At 43.9% G+C, this 23,308-nt stretch overlaps 1 protein-coding gene across 1 annotated transcript in view; it reads right to left on the bottom strand.

Annotated features, from left to right (window-relative positions):
- The window catches only part of Sec3 (exocyst complex component Sec3), a 29,320-nt gene extending 17,954 nt beyond the window's left edge, over positions 1-11,366 (bottom strand). The window contains exons 1-3 of the mRNA XM_075674902.1: positions 10,877-11,366; positions 8,930-9,113; positions 4,908-5,105 (exon numbers count right to left, since the gene is read on the bottom strand). Of these exons, the coding sequence (XP_075531017.1) occupies positions 4,908-5,105; positions 8,930-9,113; positions 10,877-11,172 (678 nt within the window). The 5' untranslated portion in view covers positions 11,173-11,366. The remainder of the gene's footprint in view (positions 1-4,907; positions 5,106-8,929; positions 9,114-10,876) is intronic.
- Between the last annotated feature and the right edge of the window lie 11,942 nt (positions 11,367-23,308).

Below are 23,308 nucleotides of genomic sequence, written 5' to 3'. Positions count from 1 at the left end.
CTGTGCAACTACAGCTTGACTAGCCCCCTAGAAACCAGGTTAACAACATGGCAACATACACATAATACAAAATGTGGGATTACATAACATAATCGCAGCAAAGTCCAAATTAAAGAAAACTGTCAAACAAAACAGATCCATCGGAAGAACATCATCAGTAAAGCATTCTTTGATTATGTGGCATAAAACTATATGTAGTAGTTTATACAGTCGCCGACTGATTTTCCGGACTCCGAAAATTCGGACATGTCCGATTATTCGGTCAGCTTCGCGGCACCGCCATTCTCCCCATAGACCATAATGTACAACAACTGCCGAAAGTTCAGACACCTTGCAACCTCTCGTCTGATTTTTCGGACACTCCTTGAGCCAACTTGATCGAGAGCACCATGCATTGACTCTGACCGGTGCATGGTTCGACTTGCTGAATGCCATTTTTGTTTTGAACGGAGCCTCCTTGCTGCCCCATGAAGTGACGCTACTGCAAATCCCCACTCATCTTCATCGTTTCTGCCTGATTCAATAGAGTGGCTCTACAGCAGTTCCGGTTTCAGCTTAGCAAGCCATGTCAAGACAATCCAGCAGCTGATTTGTTTCTTCACGCACGACACTGCGAGTCGGGCACGTTTTCCGTTTGTGCGACTGCTGTCAGCACGGTGGTGTTTGCTTTGTGTGCTGTGTCAAGGTTGCGGTGATGCAACGCAGCATACGGAAACATCGCGTCAAGTGTCTAATGGCACTGACAGTGCCCATGCAGACTGCGCTGGGGAATGCCGGCAAGTGGGTGCCGGGAGGCCTAAGATTTGCCGCCTTCCGATGTGCTCCCTACTGATGCGGAAAATGTTCGGCCGAGACCTGCGCAGTGATTGCATTGCGATTCCGGACACCGTCTCATTTGACAGTTTCACAGGTGCTGACACTGCTGTACTGACATGCGAAGAACTCGACTACGGCGAGATCATTCGTAAGGCTTCTGCTGCACCTCCGGACGATGACTCCGAGTGAGAAGTTGACACACCATGTGCTACGCTGCCGTCGCATGCGGAGCATGCACAAACAGTGACTGTGCTTTCAGCCGCCTATAGTGACCATACGACCCTCTCCGAGATTCAGGCTTATCTGATTGCATGTAAATGGAACAGTGTGCAACGGCGTATTCACGATTTCTTCAAGCCTACTGCCAAGCCCGAATAAGTGAGTGGAAATAAAAAATTTCATTTTTTTTTCTTAATCTGCTTTTTCGGACGCCTGTTTATTCGGACATTTCCACAGTCCCTGTGAGGTCCGAATAAACGGTCGGCGAATGTACACAAATTTTCGGAAAATAATGCTGCATTAACCGAGTACCAACACGGCTTCCGAAAATGGTATTCTACGGTAACGCAACTGATAACGTTAGTTCACTCATTCGCTTTATTTCTTGATCGTAACGGCCAAATAGACGTAATATTTCTTGACTTTAGTAAAGCTTTTGATAAGGTCCCGCATGATAAACTAATTTTAAAGCTTAGAATCCTTGGCATCCCTGAAATCTTCGTCAACTGGATTTCCGCGTACCTGACTAACAGGATGCAACACACTGACATTGGAGGGCAGCTTTCTGGCAGTCTCTCAGTCTCGTCAGGGGTACCACAGGTAGTGTACTGGGCCCCCTGCTCTTCTTGGTTTATATTAACGATATTGTAAATGTAATAACTCCTGGTGTGCCAATCCGGCTGTTTGCAGATGACTGCGTTTTGTTCAAAGAAATTTTTTATTCTGATGATCAGATTGAGCTCAATAACAACCTGAATAATATATTGAAGTGGTGCAAAGATTGGGGGATGGTTGTTAACACCGACAAAACTGTTTTCCTTCCTATAACACGTAAAAAAACACCTCCGTCTTTTACTTATAGACTTGGCCCGTCACTGAAAAAGGTCGACAACTACAAATACTTAGGTGTTACATTAACAACTAATTTATCCTGGAATGTACATGTTAGCAATATTTGTTCCTCTGCCTTTCGAAAGCTCTGCTTCCTGAAACACAAACTTCAAACCACCCCAAGCAATGTTAAACTATTGTGTTATTATTCCTTAATCAGACCTAAATTAGAATATGCCAGTGCAGTATGGGACCTGTATACTCATATAAACATTAAGTGTCTTGAAAGAATACAGAGGCAAGCAGTCGGGTTTATTTATAACAAATTCTCATGAACTGACTCTCCATCCGAAATAATGATAGTCAATGACATTCCCCTTCTTAAAACGCGTCGAAAACAGTTCCGAATCGACTTCCTTTCACTACTTCTTAACCATAAACTTGCGATAGATCCATCACCGTATCTATCACCCTTACTAACCAGACCCACAAGGCACCATCAGCCTAGCTCTTTAACACCTTATTTTGCTAGAACTGACATTTATAAGTATTCCTATTTTCTGCGCATGGTCTTAGATTGGAATGAATTAATCCAGACATCTTAGTCTCTCCTACCGCACCGAAGTATCACTGTTGCATCATTTCACATCTGTTATTGTAGCACTATTATTGCACTAATCTAGAAACAGATTCCGTCATTGTTTTGTACTCAGTTGTATTATATCTTATTACACCAACCTTTAAACAGATTCCATTGTTGGCATTTTGTGTTTTACTATCTATGTTATTTCTTCACACAGTTTGTACGGTCGTTTTTTGTATTATGACTGTTTTCTAAAACTACCCTCCTGCTTGGACCCAAGGGTCTGCAGTATGCAATAAATAAATAAATAAATAAATAAATAAAAAACTAATGTTTGAAACCAGTAATTGGTACATTACAGAATAAAGTAGTTTTCAGTGTGCCAGTAGAGGCTGGACGTGGTATAGTGGCACAAGTTGGAAACACTTTGTAATTATTTGAAACAACATTTTAGGGTTCTACGTGCCAAGTTGACAATACGATTATGAGGCATAGCATACTGGGAGGCTATGAATTATTTTTGGCCACGTGCGATTCTTTAACCCCTTCTTTGTCTTGGACGAGTTGAGTTCATCCATAGGTTTCTGTACTCACCTACGGAGCAGTACAAAAAATTTCTTTGAACAAAATGCAGTCATCTGCAAACAGCCGGATTGGCACACCAGGAGTTATTACATTTACAATATCGTTAATATAAACCAAGAAGAGCAGGGGGCCCAGTACACTACCTTGTGGTACCCCTGACGTGACTGAGAGACTGCCAGAAAGCTGTCCTCCAATGTCAGTGTGCTGCATCCTGTTAGTCAGGTACGTGGAAATCCAGTTGACGAAGATTTCAGGGATGCCAAGGATTCTAAGCTTTAAGATTAGTTTATCATGCGGGACCTTATCAAAAGCTTTACTAAAGTCCAGAAATATTATGTCTATTGGGCCGTTACGATCAAGAAATAAAGCGAATGAGTGAACTAACGTTATCAATTGGGTTACCGTAGAATACCCTTTTCGGAAGCCGTGTTGGTACTCTGTTAATGCAGCATTATTTTCTAAAAATTTGTGTACATTCGCCGACCGTTTATTCGGACCTCACAGGGACTGTGGAAATGTCCGAATAAACAGGTGTTTGAAAAAGCAGATTAAGAAAAAAAATTAAATTTTTTATTTCCACTCACTTATTCGGGCTCGGCAGTAGGCTTGAAGAAATCGTGAATACGCCGTTGCATGCTGTTCCATTTACGCGCATTCAGATAAGCCTGAATCTCGGAGAGGGTCGTATGGTCACTATAGGCAGCTGAAAGCACAGTCACTGTTTGTGCATGCTCCGCATGCGACGGCAGCGTAGCACATGGTGTGTCAACTTCTCACTCGGAGTCATCGCCCGGAGGTGCAGCAGAAGCCTGACGAATGATCTCGCCGTCGTCGAGTTCTTCGCATGTCAGTACAGCAGTGTCAGCACCTGTGAAATAGTACTCACCTACGGGGCAGAAACCTGGAGGCTTACGAAAAGGGTACTACTTAAATTGAGGATGACGCAACGAGCTATGGAAAGAAGAATGATGGGTGTAAGGTTAAGGGATAAGAAAAGAGCAGATTGGGTGAGGGAACAAACCCAAGTTAATGACATCTTAGTTGAAATCAAGAAAAAGAAATGGGCATGGGCACGACATGTAATGAGGAGGGAAGATAACCGATGGTCATTAAGAGTTAAGGACTGGATTCCAAGGGAAGGGAAGCATAGCAGGGGGCGGCAGAAAGTTAGGTGGGCGGATGAGATTAAGAAGTTTGCAGGGACGACATGGCCACAATTAGTACATGACCGGGGCTGTTGGAGAAGTATGGGAGAGGCCTTTGCCCTGCAGTGGGCGTAACCAGGCTGATGATGATGATGATAGGTTTCTGGTAAGAAATGGCCAAAGACGAGCTCACCTCATCTGTAGTACTTCACATCTTTTTAGCAATACCATGGACAAGCCTATCTTTGTCTCAGTGGTTAGTCGGGATTTGGGTACATGGCAGCACATAATCCATCAGACAGGGCAAGCGAATTTATTTTTTTCAGAGGAGGTAGAACATGTAACTGGTGTTTCTAAAAAATATTTTGGCCATTTTTGGTCACAACTGGGATAACAGCACAGCAGAGAAGGAGTTGATGTACACCTGAATCTAAGTACAAGATCATCATTGCATTTTTGCCCCCATCAAAATGTGGCCACTGTGGCCGGAATCAAACCCATGACATCGAGTTCAGAAGTGCAATGCCATAGCCACTAAGTTACCACAGCGGGTAACATTTCGTAGAAAAGTAATTTATTCGGCACTTCATTTTTTAAAAGATATTAGGTAAGTTACAAATGCAGCTGTAATTGTTTTTTCTTTTCTCTTTAATGTCCCTCTAGGCCACATGCTGTAAGTGTGACTCCTTTGAACACATAGCCCCAAGTTGGCAGTAGTGGTAACCCACCTCGTCTAGCGCCACCTGTGTCATCTCCATGAGCTTCTGCACCCGCCGTTCAGACTCCATGATGGTATGCACGTTGGAGGCGTCCAGCGCAGCCAGTTCACGAGCAAGCTGCTCGGTGAACTCCTCAGCATTGTGAATGGCAAACTCGTACTTGGCCATCAGGCACTCCAGGTCAGCCTCCTCACGTGCTGTTAGCGCCTGATGTTTGTGGGGGCATCCAAAAAGTTCCAATCATCTCTCACTAAACCAAACAGGAAGGCATTTAATTCAATCCTTCAATCCACACAAAGCATGTCTATGTGAACAAGCCTGCAGTGCCTGCAGTGACAATGCAGGCAAAAAAATGTTTGTGCTTTTAGTGCATGACAAACACTGACACAGCATAACTGTAGACAGGTTAAAATTTTGCTTCCACATTTTAACTAAAGTGAACAGTAAATTTTCCCTATGCTTTCCCGGACTTAATGTCCGTTGGCTAAATGAGGTTCTTGCTACAAAAAAAAAACTGAGCCCCCATGTTCCTCTTATTCTTTTCGCTCATTGAATAGCAATGGTTTCAACTCTAGAAGTCTTAGGCAGCATATGAGGGTTTAAGGACCAGAAACTACTTGCCTGCTATTAGATTTACATGGTATGTGATGCCTGTGGTTCAAAGGATGTTCCAGATATGCCGCAATGGCTCTGAATGGCACTGGCTAAAATTCCCAGAGCTGGATCTTGCACACATATTTAAATACGCAAGAAAGCAGATGGGGGCAGACAGCATCGTATCTCAAATTTGAAGAGTACCACACATGGAATGCGGGTAATGTGGACAGAGCTCTCACCGCAGCAAGTTGTCTTTCTGTCCACTGTCATCCTCATTTTCCTGAATAGTCCTACGTTTAACATAAAAACAACAGTTAATTTCCCCTCTGTATTACTTGGCCTCATTGTCTGCTGGTTTCATGTGGTCGACATTACAACATTAAAGTGGCACATCTTACAGGTATATAAGAAAGTACAACATTGTGTTGAGATCACCATAATATCTAGAGTTTGTGAGCCAAGTTCATTGTAATACCTCAATGCACTTGTGGCAATGGTTGATGAACCAGTGGAGTTATAAGTTCTTAAGATATGGCTCAGCTACAAGAGACACTGTTGTCGCAGCTAATTAATGATATTAGAACATTTGTAAACCACACCCCTTATGTAGTACCCCCAGTGAGGGGTCTTAAAGGAAATAAAAGTGAAGCCATGTCACACTGATACTATGATAAGAACTTAATCTGATCATTAAGTCCTTCTGCATGCCCTGACATCTTAGTAAACATATGTCTTCCTGCTCTGCACTCATTTATTTATTCTGTATACCTTCAAGCACAAAAGCATTGTAGAGGGGAGTGGGTTATAGATCCTGAAGAGTAAAGGCAAAATTGCAGCAAGTTATACAATAGGTAGATAAATTAGAGCAAAATTACACATACAAACCTTATCAAAAGGCAAAATAGAAGAAGAAAACATATCCAAGCCAGTTATAAAAAAAATCAAAAGCAACTAAATATAAGAGCAAGAAAAGGCAGTTATGTGGTACAGTAAAATATAATGAAAAAAAAAGGTAACAGAATAATTCGCGATAGAAGCAATTTTAGAGGGCAGGTGGCTCCAGTTTCATTACAAGTGTTGAATGAAAAAATACAAAGAAGGCTGCTGCTATTTTGTAAACTTTGTCAGTTCATGTTCACAGCACAATGTCCTACATAGCCTCTCCATCTGGCTATTTGGTAGCCAAGGTAAAAAAATAATAGTATGCTGAAACCATGTCCTGGCTGGAGTTATGCGATTTTTACATTTGGAAGGGTAACTGCAGATGAACACTGCTCCTTGGGCTCTGCCTCATACCAGAAACTGCTCACAACTTCTGTGGAAGTTTAGTTTGTGACTTCAACATCTATTTATCCACTCACATCCTAATTCCAAAAATCTGGACAAACAACAGAACAAACCACACTTTCGTTCTCGTATATGTTCTTAAGGTGACAATAGAGATCACTTATAACATTATAATTAGAGCTAAAGGAACGCTAAAGATAAATGTTAGAGGGACTATCTTTATCTGATCTTTATTATACTAATGGCACAATGGGAAGCTTACTGTTCAAAATGCCAAAGCCTGCAACATTTACACTGAGAACATCATGGAACCTTTTCAAAATTTTTCAATCTGTCATTACAATAGTATTTATGCAGCCCTATGCTGAAAACATTAAACACTGATAAGTGGCCACAATAGCAGCAACTGACAACCACAACCTTAGTCACAAGAATTTTATCATAACGTGTGAAATAGATGCTCAAAAACAACAGAAAGAAGACAAGGCACAAAAGGGTGTCACTAGCAACTAACTTTATTCACAGAAAATCAGCATGACATATAGCAGTTCTACACAAACCACATCTCTTCAAATGCTCATCAAATTACACAAGATAAGGGGATTCCCAGAGACTCTCTAATCTAGTAAACATTGGAAAAACATTTGTATTTGCTGCCATTTAGAACCACAGATGCATCACTGATACACGTCTCTTTTCCTTTTAATCTAGTATGGCAATTCAGTTCTGCAGAATTCCGCAAGGTGGAGGAAGGCTCATGAAAGGAAAAATTAACATCCACCCACATGTAGCACAAAGCTACAAAGAAAACTAACATGGGTTTCTCAGAAACAAAGCTTCATAGTTGAAGAAAAATTTGTTCTGGTCCAGTGCAGCAATTCCAGCAACTTGTTCCACTGAGTTTTTCATAGTTCTGTGTGCTCGAATGGTGGCAGATGACATATGTTTCCATCATCTCTTTTCTTTCTTGTCTTCCTTCCGTGGTTGTTGGCATCCATTTTACGCCAGTTATCATGTACTAATTAGCCCAGCAGTAAATTTTACTAAGAAATTCATGTTGTATTTAGAAGGCATCCCTTACCTGCCCCACACTTTCAGGACTGTTAAGCTAATTCCATGATCACATATTATACATGTTATTGCTACTTCCTATTAGATTGTCTTGAACATTTTCAGCCCATTTCAATCCAAGCAAAATTCAAATCCAGCAGTAGTTGTTTTCTGACAGTGCTGATACAGCTTCAAAGCATTACGAGTTATCGGCATTTTGTATCCTAGGAGTGTGACCACAGAACATTGGACAACGCACTAAAACAGGAATGTAAAACAGCACTTCTGCAAGCCATCATACAGTGATGGTCACTACAGTTATGCCTAAAATGCTGCACTGCTTGTTCCTGTGAACTTCCTCTGCACCATATAAGCATCGAAAAGAGTGCATATAAACATGCAACTATGTGCTGCCATCGAGAAATCACATTTCTGTAGGTAACAATGACATTGATGTTACAGTTAACACACTGCCTCCCCCCAAACTGAATGATATTTCTTTCCTCTGCGATGAGGTCGAGTCACCTGCCACAGCTTCTTATAACCACAGTGCATGAGGCGAAATTTGGAATGCACTGTCTCGACAATGAATCACAGCTGTTTCTTCAAGACTTCTTTATGTCTGTGTTGCTTAGCATTTCATTTCTCCAGAATAGAAGCTTGGGACAGTCGGTTAAACATTATGAATAGTAAAGGAATGCGAAATATGTGGCATAATGCTACATCTTTAGCCCCATGCCACATGGCCACGTGCCACATGCACATCTTTAGCCACATGCCACATGTGCAAGACACACACAATGCCTGCATTCATCTTATATCTTCCTTTCGTCCATGTCTTTCGCGCTGTTTTACAATTGATAATCATTTCTGTGTTCATTTGCTCAACCAACTGGCCCAAGCTTCCATCCTTCATTGTGGTGGCACAAATCAAGGCGCTACTTTCGTGTCATTTTCTTACCCACAAAAGCCTCATTCCCAACGATGGACGTATTGCAGCACTAATTTAATTTATCACTGTAGCCTCACTTAATACTTCCTTCTAGTAGTATCAATTTTAGGAAGGGCCAGGAGCTTGTTCCTGCAAGCGCCCTTACCTGATAGTCATCGACCTCGTCCGCGACCACCTTCTCCAGAAGCAGAGCCCGGCCATCGTCTTCCAGCAGCGTCTTGGGCACATTCTCGAAACGGGGACGTTGCTGCTGCGGCGCATAGTGGACGCACAAGCGGTATAGGCAGCGCAAAAAATCATTGCGCTCTTGTATGTTCCTGGCTTGCCACCTGAAAAAAAGAAAAAGTGGATGGGATGTTACTAAGCCCTTCAAACCCGACCTGCACCAGTTGAAATAGGCAATGCTGCCTCACACAAACCAGTCAATTTGTCAAACCAATGTCGCAGTTTACCACACAGCACGAGGCTCGCCCTCGCATCAGTCACTTACAGCCACATTATGTGTTTCAGAAACCTCGTTCAGCTATAAGCGAAGTGTACTGCCGGGTAGTGGTAGATACTCTGGTTGTTTAAGTCGAGATCTCTCCTTTTGTGGCACTTAAGCGCCACAGGCAAATGCACAGACAGTGCAATTGTCTGTGTTTGTATTACCAGATGCTGTGCCTTGAGTCTCCGGGGCCAGCATGCAAGATGGCAGTGTTGCCACCAAGGCGATCATGGCCGAGAGAAAGTGGCATGGCTTGTGGCGGCAGTACAGAGCAGGACAAAACTTCACTTTCACAGGACGCTACATTTAAGCTGTTCATCACAGTAGCAACTGCCTCCACTGATGTTGCATTATGACAACCATTTTGACTAAATGCTCAACTAATACACAATGTGAAATTAATGCTGATGAAAAAAGTCATCATGAACATCATTCATTTCATTGCATCTGCTCTTCGTACAGTTTTAAAATGTTACATACGCTCTGATGCGGTTGCACATCGTAGCCAGCTGGAACGCTAGTTTAATTTAGCAAGATAAAAAGAAAATTTGAGTGCAGGTTTACAGTGCAGTGACCGAATTACTCGGCACTGTCTCGAAAACGATGTCGCATTGAGCTGACACGCTCAGTCAAGCTGAACCTCAAATTTTTATAATCCGACAAGATAAGAAACATTACTTCGTAGCAAACATTTGGGTCCCCTAGCAGCACAGAAACCTTGACAGCAGCGGCAGCGTTGATCAAACTGCTTCAGCTGCATTGTTTCTTAAGGATTTATTATAGAAAGGGACAGTTTTGGATTGTGTTGGACCCTACCTGAAACATCCGAAATGGTTTAAAAGATGTTCTGGAGTGGAGATGATGTCTTGAAAGTGAAGCCAGGCCACCACCATCTTACTCGGGGCACGAAGAGACACCAGGGAATGCCTTCTTTCCACCTCCTTTGGTTTCAAATTGCTGATTTCGCAGTACGGTACCAATTAAGTGAATATCTTTGTTTCACTGGTTTTAGGAGGAGAAACCTGAATGCCATGGCACATTTCTTTTTTTTTTTACAGTTCTTGATATCAATACTTAATATCAAGCCAAGCATATTTTAGCCAGACCTTTTATTTTCCCAATTACCCTAGCGTTTACATTCGCAATTAAAACAAAGGCACTTAAGTTGTGAGCAGACTGCAGGGCAAGAGGTGAAGTCGGGGCAAACACTGGCTTCACCTAAGCACCTCACCTAAGCAGTAGCGAGCGCTGCCACTCTAAATTTAAAAAAGAAAAGAAACCTTCTTGGAAACGTCCTACCACCTACAATTCTTTTTTCTCTTATTTGATCCCTTGTGCCTATTTACGCAACACTGTTTTGTAACACGATAAAACCCAACAGCGTCACCTAGTTTATATAACCATGGGTTATCTAATGCAGTCTGGGAGCTTACCGTGAAGCGAATAGCAAGTAGTGCGAAAGCGCGATATACGCGCTGCCGGGATACGTCTGGCTAAACGAAAGTAACGTACTACCTGCAACAGCTTCACTCAAACGTCATATCATTCGAAGAGAAGTCAACGACGTGCCAGTTGACGAGGCGACAGGGCATGCTCTAAACTAACCTGTAAACTTTATCGAAGTGCAAATCGAACTCGGCGCTGTCCGCTTTCCGGCCGTCCACGAGGCGTAGGTCGCGCAAAGACCAGCTGTGTTTCTTCTTGTACAGATCCTTGTCGGTGCTCTTCACTTGGCATAAACTGACGCGCACGGGCTTGTCCGTGCTCACCACGGCGCACAGAAGGCTCATCTTCTTGCGTTTCGTCGCCTCGACGACGTTGACGACGTCGACAAGACGCTCGTCGTTCGGTCGGAACAGCTCGCACTGCAGCGAGTGCCGGGTCGCCGCCATCGCTGCCATTGCCGCCGCGCCGAGCCGGTCTTGTCCGCCGTCGTTTTCGTTCGCCGGAGTGCGATTACCGACTCCGAAAGTATTGTCGCTTCGTTGACAGAATCAAAAGAGTCGAGAAGGCGGGCGTGTTCCGAAACTCTGACCGCATTCGGTGGGCGAGACTTGCCCGACTCAACGACGAGCCCTGAGTACGTGAAAATTATACGATATCAATTGTGACGTCTATGCTGTGTGGGACCTGAGAATATTATAAGTGCAATTACGACGTCTGCATTTCAGCTTTCGCTTTTCTTTTCCAGCGGCAAACTTGAAATTTAGTTTGATGCGGGGAGAACAAATATTGTTGTTTCAACAGGATGAGGCAAGTGTCTGATGCAGCAAAATCCAGAGACGACTCGTAATAGAATGCTAGTTAATGCGTTTATTCACCCTGCAATATCTCTAGGCAACGTCCACCTTCTAGAAACCCTAGGATTCAAAGCGAATGGAAGCAATAACTGGTAAACTAAGTGGTAAGGATAAGTAAATAAGAGACGTTTAATGTGTTGGGGGAAAAGAATCAAGAAAGATTCATGGAGCCGGAGTCGTTACTGCTATATGCAACGGCACAATATGGACATATAGATGTTTTCATGAAGAAATAAATAAAAGAGCTAGGGGAGATAGGCAAAATATGCTAGGCTACAATAGATGCGTATAACATCTTAGCTCAGGCAGACTAGAGGGCTATTAGTCGACGCCCCGTTTCAAATGGAATGTCAATATAGATCATCATCAGACCCAAGTCAGTGAGTAAGTATAAACAACAGTAAAAATAACTATCCTGTGCACTGAATAACTTTCCTCTGCCAAAGCTAGAAGTAACTGCTGCATGTGTAAGGTGTAAGTGTTTAAACTGCTTTTTACGTATATCCCTAAATACAGGTAATTACAAGTTTCAATTTACAACAGTTCATTGCATGTGTAGAATTAGCCTTCCTTTTCTTCATAGTAGGACTGAAAAAATAGATATAAAGACTGGAAACAAGGCATACTGTGCTAGCTTCTGCATTAAATAGCAGTAGCAAACTACTTTATTTCGGAAGACCGTCGGTTTCCTACGTAGCTGTCAAGGCCGTACCCTAGTCGCCACCTCCTCTGCGCGCTTGCCCTTAGCTGGGTGTCCAGGCTTGTAGCCGTTAGGGTCCTGTCCCAGGCTTCGCTCGCCGGTGACTGTCCTATAGGAGGTCTGGTGGGGGAGGTGCCTGGCTGCATCCTCAGATGATGTGGTTCAGGGTCGCGGACTGTGTCTTGCAGAGGGTGTATGTCGATGTGAAGAGCGGTTATTCCCTTCCCTGTATTAAATAGAGACTGCAGGGACGCGTGCATGATCTGTGCAGCGTGTAAAACTGTTTTGAATGAAGTGATTTCTGTGCATCACTCTACACGTGTGAGATTTTTAAAAAAATCTATCAGTTTACTGCTCAGAGTTGCGACGCACACAAAATTGTAGAAATAAAGTTCGTACCGATGTGCTGATTTAGTAACTTCAGCGGAGATCTAGAGACCAGAGGTAGTAGCTGCATGGTAGATGGCGTTGTGAGATTAAACCGTAGAGTTAGATTTCTAGTGGTTCCACGCGGAAACTTCCTGTTAAAACTGAAGGGGCATCATTTTTCGCAGGCTCTGTGAAAAGTCATCACTTTAATGACGCGCAGCCTCTCCGCCAACAAGCTAGCTGCTAAATCGCTAGATATTACTCAGATTTATGCGACGACGTCAGCTGCAAGAAAAAAGTCTTAGAAACGTGAGCATCGTAATCCACACACACACGCATATATATATATATATATATATATATATATATATATATATATATATATGCACAGTCCTATATATAATTATATATATGCATATATAAGTACACCGAACGCTTATAATTTCTTTCGGAGAACTGTGATTTGTAGTTAAAATCAAGAGAATTTTAGCTACAAATCACAGTTCTCCGAAATAAATTATAAGCGTTCGGTGTACTTATATAAAAGTCGTACTTGTTCCACCAAAATCTTTCATACATTTTCTTTATTGGCGAAGCCACAGTGGATTCTAAATGCTATACTGAAAAATACCACTGAAGAAAGTAGTCCGAGGACGGGGTTTGCTTGAGATAACACTAGCCATGATCTGTTAAACGCGCGCTCCACAAACAATACAGCTATAAAAATGAGGACGAATGAGTGAGGACTCCGACACTACTTTGCAAACCGTGTCATGTATACAATGTTGCGTACTTTGGATGCGCACATATAGGAATTAGGGCGAATGATCGTGTGTATATATTATAAACAATGCAGGTATAAAAATGAGGACGAATGAGTGAGGACTCGGACACTACTTTGCAAGTGTGTCATGTATGCAATGTTGCGTAGTTTGGATGCGCACGTATAGAAATTACGGCGAATGATTGTGTGCATATATTCTTAGTGAGAGAGGACTCGGACACTAATTTGAATATGTGCCGTACGTGTATACAATGTTTCGTACTTTGTATATGCAGGTATAGGAATTAGGGCGAATGATCGTGTGTATATATTGTTAGACAGTGAGGACTCGGGCAATACTTTGAAAACGTGCCGCGTATACAACACTTCGTACTTTGTATATGATATAGCCCTGGTAGAATTGTGCCGTGATTGTGACTCAGTGTTCGTATCGTCTCTTGTTGAAATAAACTTTTTCTAAACACATGTTGTCACAATTGGTCTATGTGTAGCTGTGCGTTTCGGAATTGTGCAATCATTGTCACTCATTGTCTTTTGTTGAAATAAACTTTCTTCTAAACACACGAATGACTGAGTGCTGTTGTTCGGATTAGGTGTCATTATTTCTGCAGATACTTCGCTTTAACAGGGACCGACCGAAACATATGCTGCGACGGCGAAGAGCAGTTTTTTTTTTTTTTTTTTTTTTTGTAGCGAAGTGGTTAAAGGCTAGTTCCCCCAGGATCGTACCCGTGTGTAGACACAAAAACTCCCCATACGTGGGCCAATTCCGAAGATAGTGCAATGCCGGGCCGACCCGCGGCGGAGGTGAAGCAGGCGTTAAATGGTGTTGCGGAGACTCCGTATGGGGGCGGTGCTCACCCCATCGGTCCCTTATGTTTGGCCACAAAACCTCCGTGGACCATTCGGGGATACTTACCCATGTTAACGCAGAACCGTTATGGGCTCCGTATCGCAGAAAATCCGACATCGGCGTCCGGTGTCGGACATCGCTTCGACAAAAGAATTTCGATCTACGCATACCCAACCATTCTTCTACCATCAATGTTACTCACACCTGTCTTTTATTCTTTACAGAGTTATTCGTCGGAATTTTGAGAACGACAGCCCAAAAACAAATGTAATGGGGAAAAAAACGCCGACAGCGCACATCTTTTATGTTAGCTCTTCTCAGATTGAAGTATTAAAAGTGAGAAACAATAACAGAAGATAGGTCCACACGAGAGGCCCCGTTTCTGCATAGATTTCGCCGCCAGCGTTTCAGGGTGAGAAGTAGTGAGGAATCTTTCAACGCTATCGCGCTCCACTTAAAGCTTAAGCGTCCTCCAAATTTCTTCCACCAAACTTCCGGTCGCCCTTTACTAATCTCCCCTCCTCTCGCGCAACCGCAAGGTACGCTATAAGCAAGGGTTTCAAGGAGGCCCCTGCTTGGGTAGTGTCCCTGTCACGACCTACTGTATAAGGGACCACCACCTACTGTACAGTAGGTCGTGGTCCCTGTATATAGTCCCCCTGACCCTGCTTGGGATGCTTGGAAACACGCCAGCGCCATCTGTTAGGATGCGCCAGAAACCGCATGTTTCCTCCTCGACCGGCGTGACACCATCGCGCTTCCCGAGCACGTTGGCGCGGGCGAAGATGTTCTTCTCCTGAATATTTATTGCTCCGTGGCTCCTTTGTCTACATGCTGTGTTTGTACAACCACTATTTTCTCCGTCCCACCACGCAACAATGGTCAGGCAATCTCGGAGGCTACGCTACACTGTCGAGCATTTTAGCTGTCGAACGCGAGGTAGCAGCACAGACTCAATAAGTTCTTGATTCGTTTGAAGAATTTATTCGGCTACGCGAGGACCATCGATCCCGACTGTTGGGCTTAATAGACCTCATCCGAGAGGCCAGTATACTTCATCTCACCTGAAATGGACTTGCCTTTACGCCACCTTAAGCCATATGCACTTCTATTTTAATAAATCTTTTTGACTTACGGTCTGATTCCGTAACTGCGTCGTAGCACTGGTATAGTAGCGCTGGATGCACCATAGCTACTTGCGATCTTAGTGGGGTTGGGGAGCGTGTACAGATACACTAGATGTTGAGGTCACATTTTGTAGGTTCTTTTTTTTTTTAATTTTCCTTCCCGTATTATTCTGCTAGCATGTCACCCGCCATCTCAAGTTGCCAATCTCGACAATAACGGTGGCATGGCATACGGGAAACGGAAAAAAAAAAGGCCTTGAAATAAGGGCAGCTGCGATGATCTGCTATGTAGAAAATTAACAAGTTTGCCGATGAAAGCGACTGGGATGTCGATCCGTGTGCAGGTCGAAATTCACTATGCACTATCAGCACTTCCGCTATTTGGTGCAATAAATATATTTTACAGCAAAAGGATACGTTTATTATGCGTGTTTGTCACTGTAGTTTACGACACGTCCGTACTGGCACCAATAAAATTCTTCTGGTGCAAATATTGTTGAGACGCGAAGTGATAAATATTTCTGTTTTGTGCTTTCAGTCTTTGTATCCCCCGTTGAAAGGAGTAGCTGGCGCCAATAATGGTGCCAACCGCTCCTTTAACTTCGTGTTAATACAAAATTGGGGTGGGGGGGGGGCATCCATCTTTACAAATGATTGACGGCTTTAATGCTATTCGCAATCTATCTTGCGGTACGTGGGTAATTGTTGAGATCATATATGTTTTTTTTTATAGTGATCATTGTGCAAGAGGACTCAGACACTAATTTGAAAACGTGCCGTACGTGTATAAATGTTTCGTACTTTGTATCATCGTGTGTATATATTGTTGGTCAGTGAGTACTCGGACACTACATTGAAAACGTAGTGACACGTAGCCAGTGGCCTAAGCTGGCATCAGAGACGTGTATTGAAGAGCGGAACAAGGCCCATCGCGCCTAGTTAGCGTGAAAAGAGGGTCAAAGAGGAACACATACTCATTGGCACATACCAAGTCTCCCAACTTGGCATCAAAGAGGTTTATTGAGCGGCGCCATATGCCATGAATCACTAACCCGCTGACTCAAGCTGGCGTGAATGAGGTTCACTACAGAGCGGCTCATACCAAGTGGCGCATAGCCAATGACCGAACTTGACGTCAGAGAGCCATGGAAAAGCACCGTACACATACCCGGAGTTATGTACCAAGTGACACAAATTGGTCCGACGGTTGGCTTTGACCACGGACTACCTAGTGACCCAGGTTGAATGGAAATATGTGTGGGAAAAGATACATTAGAGACACACCGCAAACATGGGGTAAGTTCCCAAATAATGCTAATAGCATTAAAACACGGATGCTTCCTCCAAGGTATTTCTCCACGTTACGTCTCAACGATATTTGTGCCAGGAAAATTTTATCGGCTCCAGTGCAGTATGTCGTAAGCCTTGGTAACGCGCACGGGTAAATGCTTTCACGAACACCGTGTTCATGACAAAGGTCATCGCTTACGCGTCACATGTATGCTGCATTGCAGACATGTGCTTGCATTATGGTGCATTACACTGCATTATTGCTTGCGGCAAATTGTGACTGTTAAACTGCTTATCAGCTTCTTTTTTAGCTATGTTTTTTTGGAGGGGGGAGGAGGAAGATGCTTCTGTGCACGTTTCCACCATTCTAAAATTCTATGTGCAAACTGAAACGTATATGCTTAAACGAAATGAATATGCCATATCCAGCAAATATCTAGGCTTAATTACAATATCTACCTCATCAATAGATCAATATCAATCAATATCTGTAGCAAATATCTCATTTACAGACCTATAAAAAGTGGTTGGAGAGTGTACGGCAGGCATTACCAACTCATGACTGCTGTCATATATGTGTGGGAAGAGCAATGGAACGAAAAATTTTAGGCGTAACGTTAGGGACAGAGCGGGGTGGATTATAGAGCAAGCAGGAGTGGCCGATGTTCAAGTTGAGATTGGGAGGAAGAAATGGAACCTACGTATAGGCCATGTGATCAGTAGAACAGACAACTGGTGTTCTGCTGTAGTTACAGCACGTATGCCAAGGGGAGGGAAGCGCAGTCGAGGACAGCTGAAAATTAGGTGGAGTGGCCAAGTGAGGAAATTCACAAGCATAAGAGGCAACCAGCTGTCACAAGACGCGGGCGATTGCAGATAGCGGAAGGGGGGGGGGGGGGGGGGGGGGGAAGGCCTTCGTCCTGGTTGATGATGATGATCTAGTGCGTTTAAATTTCACATAAGTTCGTACAGTATCGGTATCGGTTGCATCAAGCATTCGTGGCAGTGCGGACGAAAAAAAAAATTGGTTTTGCAGGAACAACGGTTTATTCCTTCCTCCACTTTTCTATATACGCTGTATTTCACTTCTTGCCGCTCGCTTATGGCTCAACTGGTCACTAATTGGAGAACAGCAGTAGGTTTGTTAAGACTAGCGAAAGACCCGATCAGCACTGATTTGACTGAAATAGCGTTTATATATAAAGCACATAAGATCATTTGATGGCCAACGTTAACTATATTTGAATATCACGCTCAAGACGCGGCGTCGCTATAGTTCAACGTGACTTCGCGAATTTCAGGACATTTCTTTTGGCCCTTAGAAACTTACGAAGCTCTCAGTTTATGACACGGCTATTAATTTGCCTCAGAAATGCCGCAGCACTTATATTGTCACGTATTAGTAACGGCGAAGAAGGCAGCAAAACTGTGATTAATGAAACTAGCGTTTTATTTGGCGAACTTGTGCCCTCAGAAGCAGGCTACTCTCAAAGAACAACGATAGCGGCGAACACACTCGGCGATCGTCGAAAATCTTACGAGCGGGTCAAGCACGTCGGCTTTTATATATCACTCATCGAATGTTCCAGAGTAACCGCTGGGACCCGCATATCTACCACAAAGTTCTACACTATTCGTGTCGCACATACATGCAATCGGTTTAGACAAGGTTCGGTAACAGACAGCGGATGGAACCATCGATAACATTCCAGAAACTTCCGACACATGCACGCGCATCCTGCGCCATGCGATAACATTTGTTAGGCGGTGAAATGTGGTCGCCCGATAAAGATGAACAAGTGCAAGTGTTAATATGACCTCTGAGAATTCCGTCACAGTATCATGACAACGTATCGAGGACCACCTTTTCAGGCCACAACAGTTCGAAACTATTGAGCTGTAGAGACTACAGCCCAAGGTGGTGTTTGCGAAGCCTCCCCCAGACGCACACCCCAGAAGGAAAGCCTGGCGCCAGGCCGGGGTTGCGTCTGTACCCGTTTTCTTGACCGCGGTTGGGCCTGCGGCGGTGAGTTTCGAGCGAACCACCTCCCGCAGTGCCGGGCACCCTTGGCCCCCCCCCCCTTGGGTACGTGCCTGGCTGTCGGGATTGGAACACAGCCACTGTTGTGGTGCTGATGATTATGGCGGTGGTGATGGTGGTGGTGCTGGTGGTGCTGGTAAAAGATGTTTTGGCTGCGCTTGCATATAGCAGTAGTGTCGCGCGTGTCGAAGGAATGGAACGAACTACATGATGTCATGACGGATCCACTCCTAATTAACCGAAACTGCTTCGTATAGAAGTAAGTATTGTCGCAACTTATTTAGGGTTCTCTGACGTTTATCAGCGTATTCTTGAAGGCTTTAGATTATTTGAACCTTTATTTAATGAAAAACAAACATTGCAAATAGCTTAGTACGCCTTATTACTCTTATAACCGGAGTGTCGAACCAACAAGGTTTGGGAATTGATTCGGGTTCGGTTCGGATACAGGTTCGGGCTTTCGGATATTTACTTGTTCGGTTCAGCTTCAAAGCAAGCACATAATGGTTCGAACCCGTATGAGCCGGTTCATGCGGCTTCATAACGATTCAGAATTAAGAAGTAAATGTTGTAGAAAACTATATTTTCCAGCCTTACTCAAGAATGTATTTGATTGAAAGATAATTTATTTCTACTTTTACCTGACGCGGACGATGGACGAAGCCCGTCTCGAAAGTTCATGCAGGGAGTCTGCAAAAGAAGAAGGAAGATTCGAATAGTAAAAAACATGCGGCGATGGCAGCAGCTGCAGCAAGAGAGAAAAAAAAGTTAAAGAACCAAAGAAACAAACAAGCAAGTAAGCAATTTGGGGTCTCCGTATCATAAGTGCGAAGGTTGTGATCTTACAGCGAAGGTGTCTATGCTAAAGAATCTCGGTATTTCTTCGTCCTGTAACGTCAACAGAAAACTATCATAATCTATAGCTCATACCCACAAATTCAATGGTTCATACCCCCGTAAGACAGAGGTTGCAAGCACTCAGTAATGTGAAGCGAACAGTGCATACATACAACATGCAGAACAGCATACATTTTAATAAAGAACAAGCTCAAAACAAGCAACCGAACCGCGCAATTGTTGATAAGGCGCTCTTGCGTCTGCATGCAAAACGAAGCATGTCGCGCTGCCTGCTGCGCAAGTCGCCGCGACGACGTCAGCTTGACTTAAGCTTATGAAGCAGGGAGTGACGTAACTACACTTTCGTACGTAAAAGAGGATTGCGCCTAGGAAGTGACATGTGGCAGTGTGATATGGGAAGGCAACGTGTAGTAACGACTCCCGAAGAGCAGCGTGCGTACGAGGAGTGACGAGTTTCTTCTCTCTCTGGTCCGCCCTTTGTAGGTGCCCGAAGCAGCGGCGCAAGCGAAGTAGTCGCAGGCCATCGAAACGTGTTGGGATAATAATTAGGTAAAGTGCATGAGGATGCCGCCACGTGAATAATGTTAGCCTACGTCGCAATGGGTAATCGTCCTTGTTATCGTTGAGAGCTCCGCTGTGCAACCACCTTCACAGCGTGGATTGGAGACCATATTTTTAACTCAAACCAAAGTTTCTTGAAAGAAAATGATAAGCTTTCAGCGCATTTATATAAAAGACTTATTGGTTCCGCGAAACGTTTAGCATGTTTTTTTTATTGGCAAGTCTGCTCTGCATCTTGAATGTTATTACTAGAAAATATCATTTAAAAAAGCAGTCCAAGGACGGTGTTTGCTTGTGATAACATAAGCCATAAGATGTAAGGCTCTGGCTCGAGCATAAGTCTAACGATTGTTTGTCTTGTTGTCTTTTGGTGCTATAACTTCTGCAACGCCTTCCCAAACCATTACAGTACTTCAGCATACGTGCAAGGTCTGTCCTAAAAGTTAATGCAGTAACAGAAAAAGAAGTGGGAGAGGATGCAGCGGCGTCGCACTCTCCGCTAGAAAAAACCCGGCTGTCTTCTACTACATGACGGACTGCTGTATGACAAGGCACAATACTACGGCCGCCTATAAAACCAGAGTGGTTAAAGGAGAATAAATTATGGGTGTTAAGAAAGCGAAGCATAACTAGTCTAACATGTCATTTTGACACTCAAAACAATAGTTAAAGGTGTTGATATTGCGCGGCAGTTCTCAAATCTGTCTTTGGCGGCCATTTCCATCAAGTGCATTTACTAAGTCCAGTTTTTTTGTGCGTCCGACCGGCGTTACTCATCGTGCCAGCGTTGTGAGACGCCTGGTATCTGTCAGGGTGCTGTCTCTGCTACAGACACAGACTTACGTGCTGCGTCGCGGAGACATGCCGCCCTCGCGTATTCTTAGAACACTGTCCGAGGAGCTCTAGCGCAAAGCTAAACTTGCGCTGCCCCTTGGGCGAAACTGCCATTTTTTTTAAAGCGTGAAGTGCTTTCGGCTCCCGTTGTCGGCGACTTTGAAGTGACCTTGCGCCGCCCCGCCACTGGAGAAGCGTGTGTTCCCGTGTTCCCGCTTTCTTTCTGAACAATGAGCGACCCAACCGGTCGTAATGCCTCGTCTGCCGCTGCTGCTCAGTGAGCGGCCCGAGCATGAAGCTCAGGACCGCCGCCGAGAGGACCCTGTCGGCCACAGTATATCGCGAATTGAAAACGCCTAAACAGTTGCGCTCAAAATTTGCACGAGGTAGTATCGTAATTGTCGGTGCATTTTTTACAAAACACATCCGTTTGTAAATTAACTGGAATTCTTAGTGGAATGATGGCGACGTGAAATTAGCATGTAATTTGCATTTCTTGGGGGAATCTGAAGAATTGCAACTGCTAACGGCCACGAATTGAGTTTGATCAGCCAAGAAGTTTTGATCCATGCGAGTGCATTCTGATCATGCTTTAGTTTGCTTAGCTTGGAACAGTTATTGATGAGAAACAAGATTCAAAATAAGCTTCGGGAAATTGAAAAAATATGCAATTTTTAAACAGACCATTCTCTAATGCTGCGAAAAGCAAATGCGTAGAGAAAGTAAGCCATTTTTCCCCATCAGAAATGTCTACAAAATCTATGTTAATAAGGGGGAAGGATGAAGTAGGGTTGAAAAATAATTGTGCAGATCCCGCGCAATGTGGGAATCGATGTGAGCTACCTGTGAAACGCGAAGCATTTCACAGGTAGCTAGCTGTCTGGAGTGCTAGTTGTGCACTGTGATTTCGCATCGGCTTCGTGATCGGCCCAGGTTGATCACGCTTTATCAATTCTTCGCCGGAGTACAAACGCGCTTGTCGTTTTCACGTAAACCACATGATATATAAATGTATGTGCGCACGAGTTTATAACAATTCGTTGCTATAGACGTCGCAACTCGCGTTTCTCTCACGAACGGCCGTTCAGCATAGCTATGCGGAACCCAACAATCGTCATGTATAAATTCGTGTCGAACGCTCGGACTATAAATCATGCCGTACCCGTCATACCTTCGTTGTGAGCGTGGTCATCGTCTTGTTTCTATCGTCACCGTACCCACGTGGCGTTGGCTGCTACGAAGACCGTACTGAAGGATGTACATGGGCTGATCCCGCAGGGATTGCGAAGCCTAATGGAGCCCCTAAATCGCGAGCCATCCCAAGGAAGGAACACGAGAAAGGGGCACTGGACACAAGTGCCAAATGTAGCCAAGAGCTGTAGTCGGGTTTGGCACGAGAGGGGTCAGATAATTTGGCTGCTTGCTCGAAGGCCAAGGTTCGATTCCTCCGTCAGCCACGCATTTTAGTGCGAAGAATTTCTTGCCTCCTGCTCGGCACTTTGCGGCAGAAAGGTAGGTTATATAGCTAAGTAGGTTGCTATTGCAATTCGCTTTAATAACAATATCGTGTGACCGACGGTGGCATCGAACTTCTGCCGTTGAGTACAGCAGTCGGCTGTTCTATCCATTATAGGACACGATAACTTTTTTTTATTTCAATGTTATACATTGTCAACCAGCTGTAATGATAATCGTTTTTACAACTGTTTCATATGTAACAAAGATTCCATGCCGGGTACCCAATCGGATACACACTTTCACATTTTATGCCATTTCTAGGAGCGAAATGTGCGACTCGTGAAAGTGCTCATAGCAGCACGAGCATCGTAGTCAGCTTGGCGAACGACCATACGTGATGTGCAAGTACTGTCATCATCCTCATCATCAGACTATTTTATGTTTACTGCAGAACGAAGGCTTCTCCTAGCGATATACAATTACCCCGGTTTTGCATTATAGCTGATTCGATCACATGCCAATGCCCTAACTTCATCACCTCACCGAATTTACTGCCGTCCTCGATTGCGCATACCTTTCCTTGGCTCCATTCTGTAAGAGACATTACAGGCTCGGGCGATCATGAATGTTTGCTCTTTTGGCAGGCTCTTGAACATTACCTTTGTGTTCTGCGTATTAATCTTCAACCCGACTCTTACACTTTCTCGGTTAAGGGCCTCATTCTTTTGTTGCAATTCATCCCCAGGGCTGCTGAACAGAAAAATGAATTTGCAAACCGAAGGTTGCGGAAATATTCACCATTGATCCTCACTCCTAAACCTTCCAACTCTAATAGCCTGAATATGCATGCAGTGAATATGAA

This window comes from Dermacentor variabilis, chromosome 11, assembly GCF_050947875.1.
Source record: "Dermacentor variabilis isolate Ectoservices chromosome 11, ASM5094787v1, whole genome shotgun sequence".
NCBI classification, from domain to species: domain Eukaryota; kingdom Metazoa; phylum Arthropoda; class Arachnida; order Ixodida; family Ixodidae; genus Dermacentor; species Dermacentor variabilis.
The sequence above is the reverse complement of the archived record's forward strand: the minus strand, read 5'-3'. Positions and strand labels throughout refer to the sequence as shown.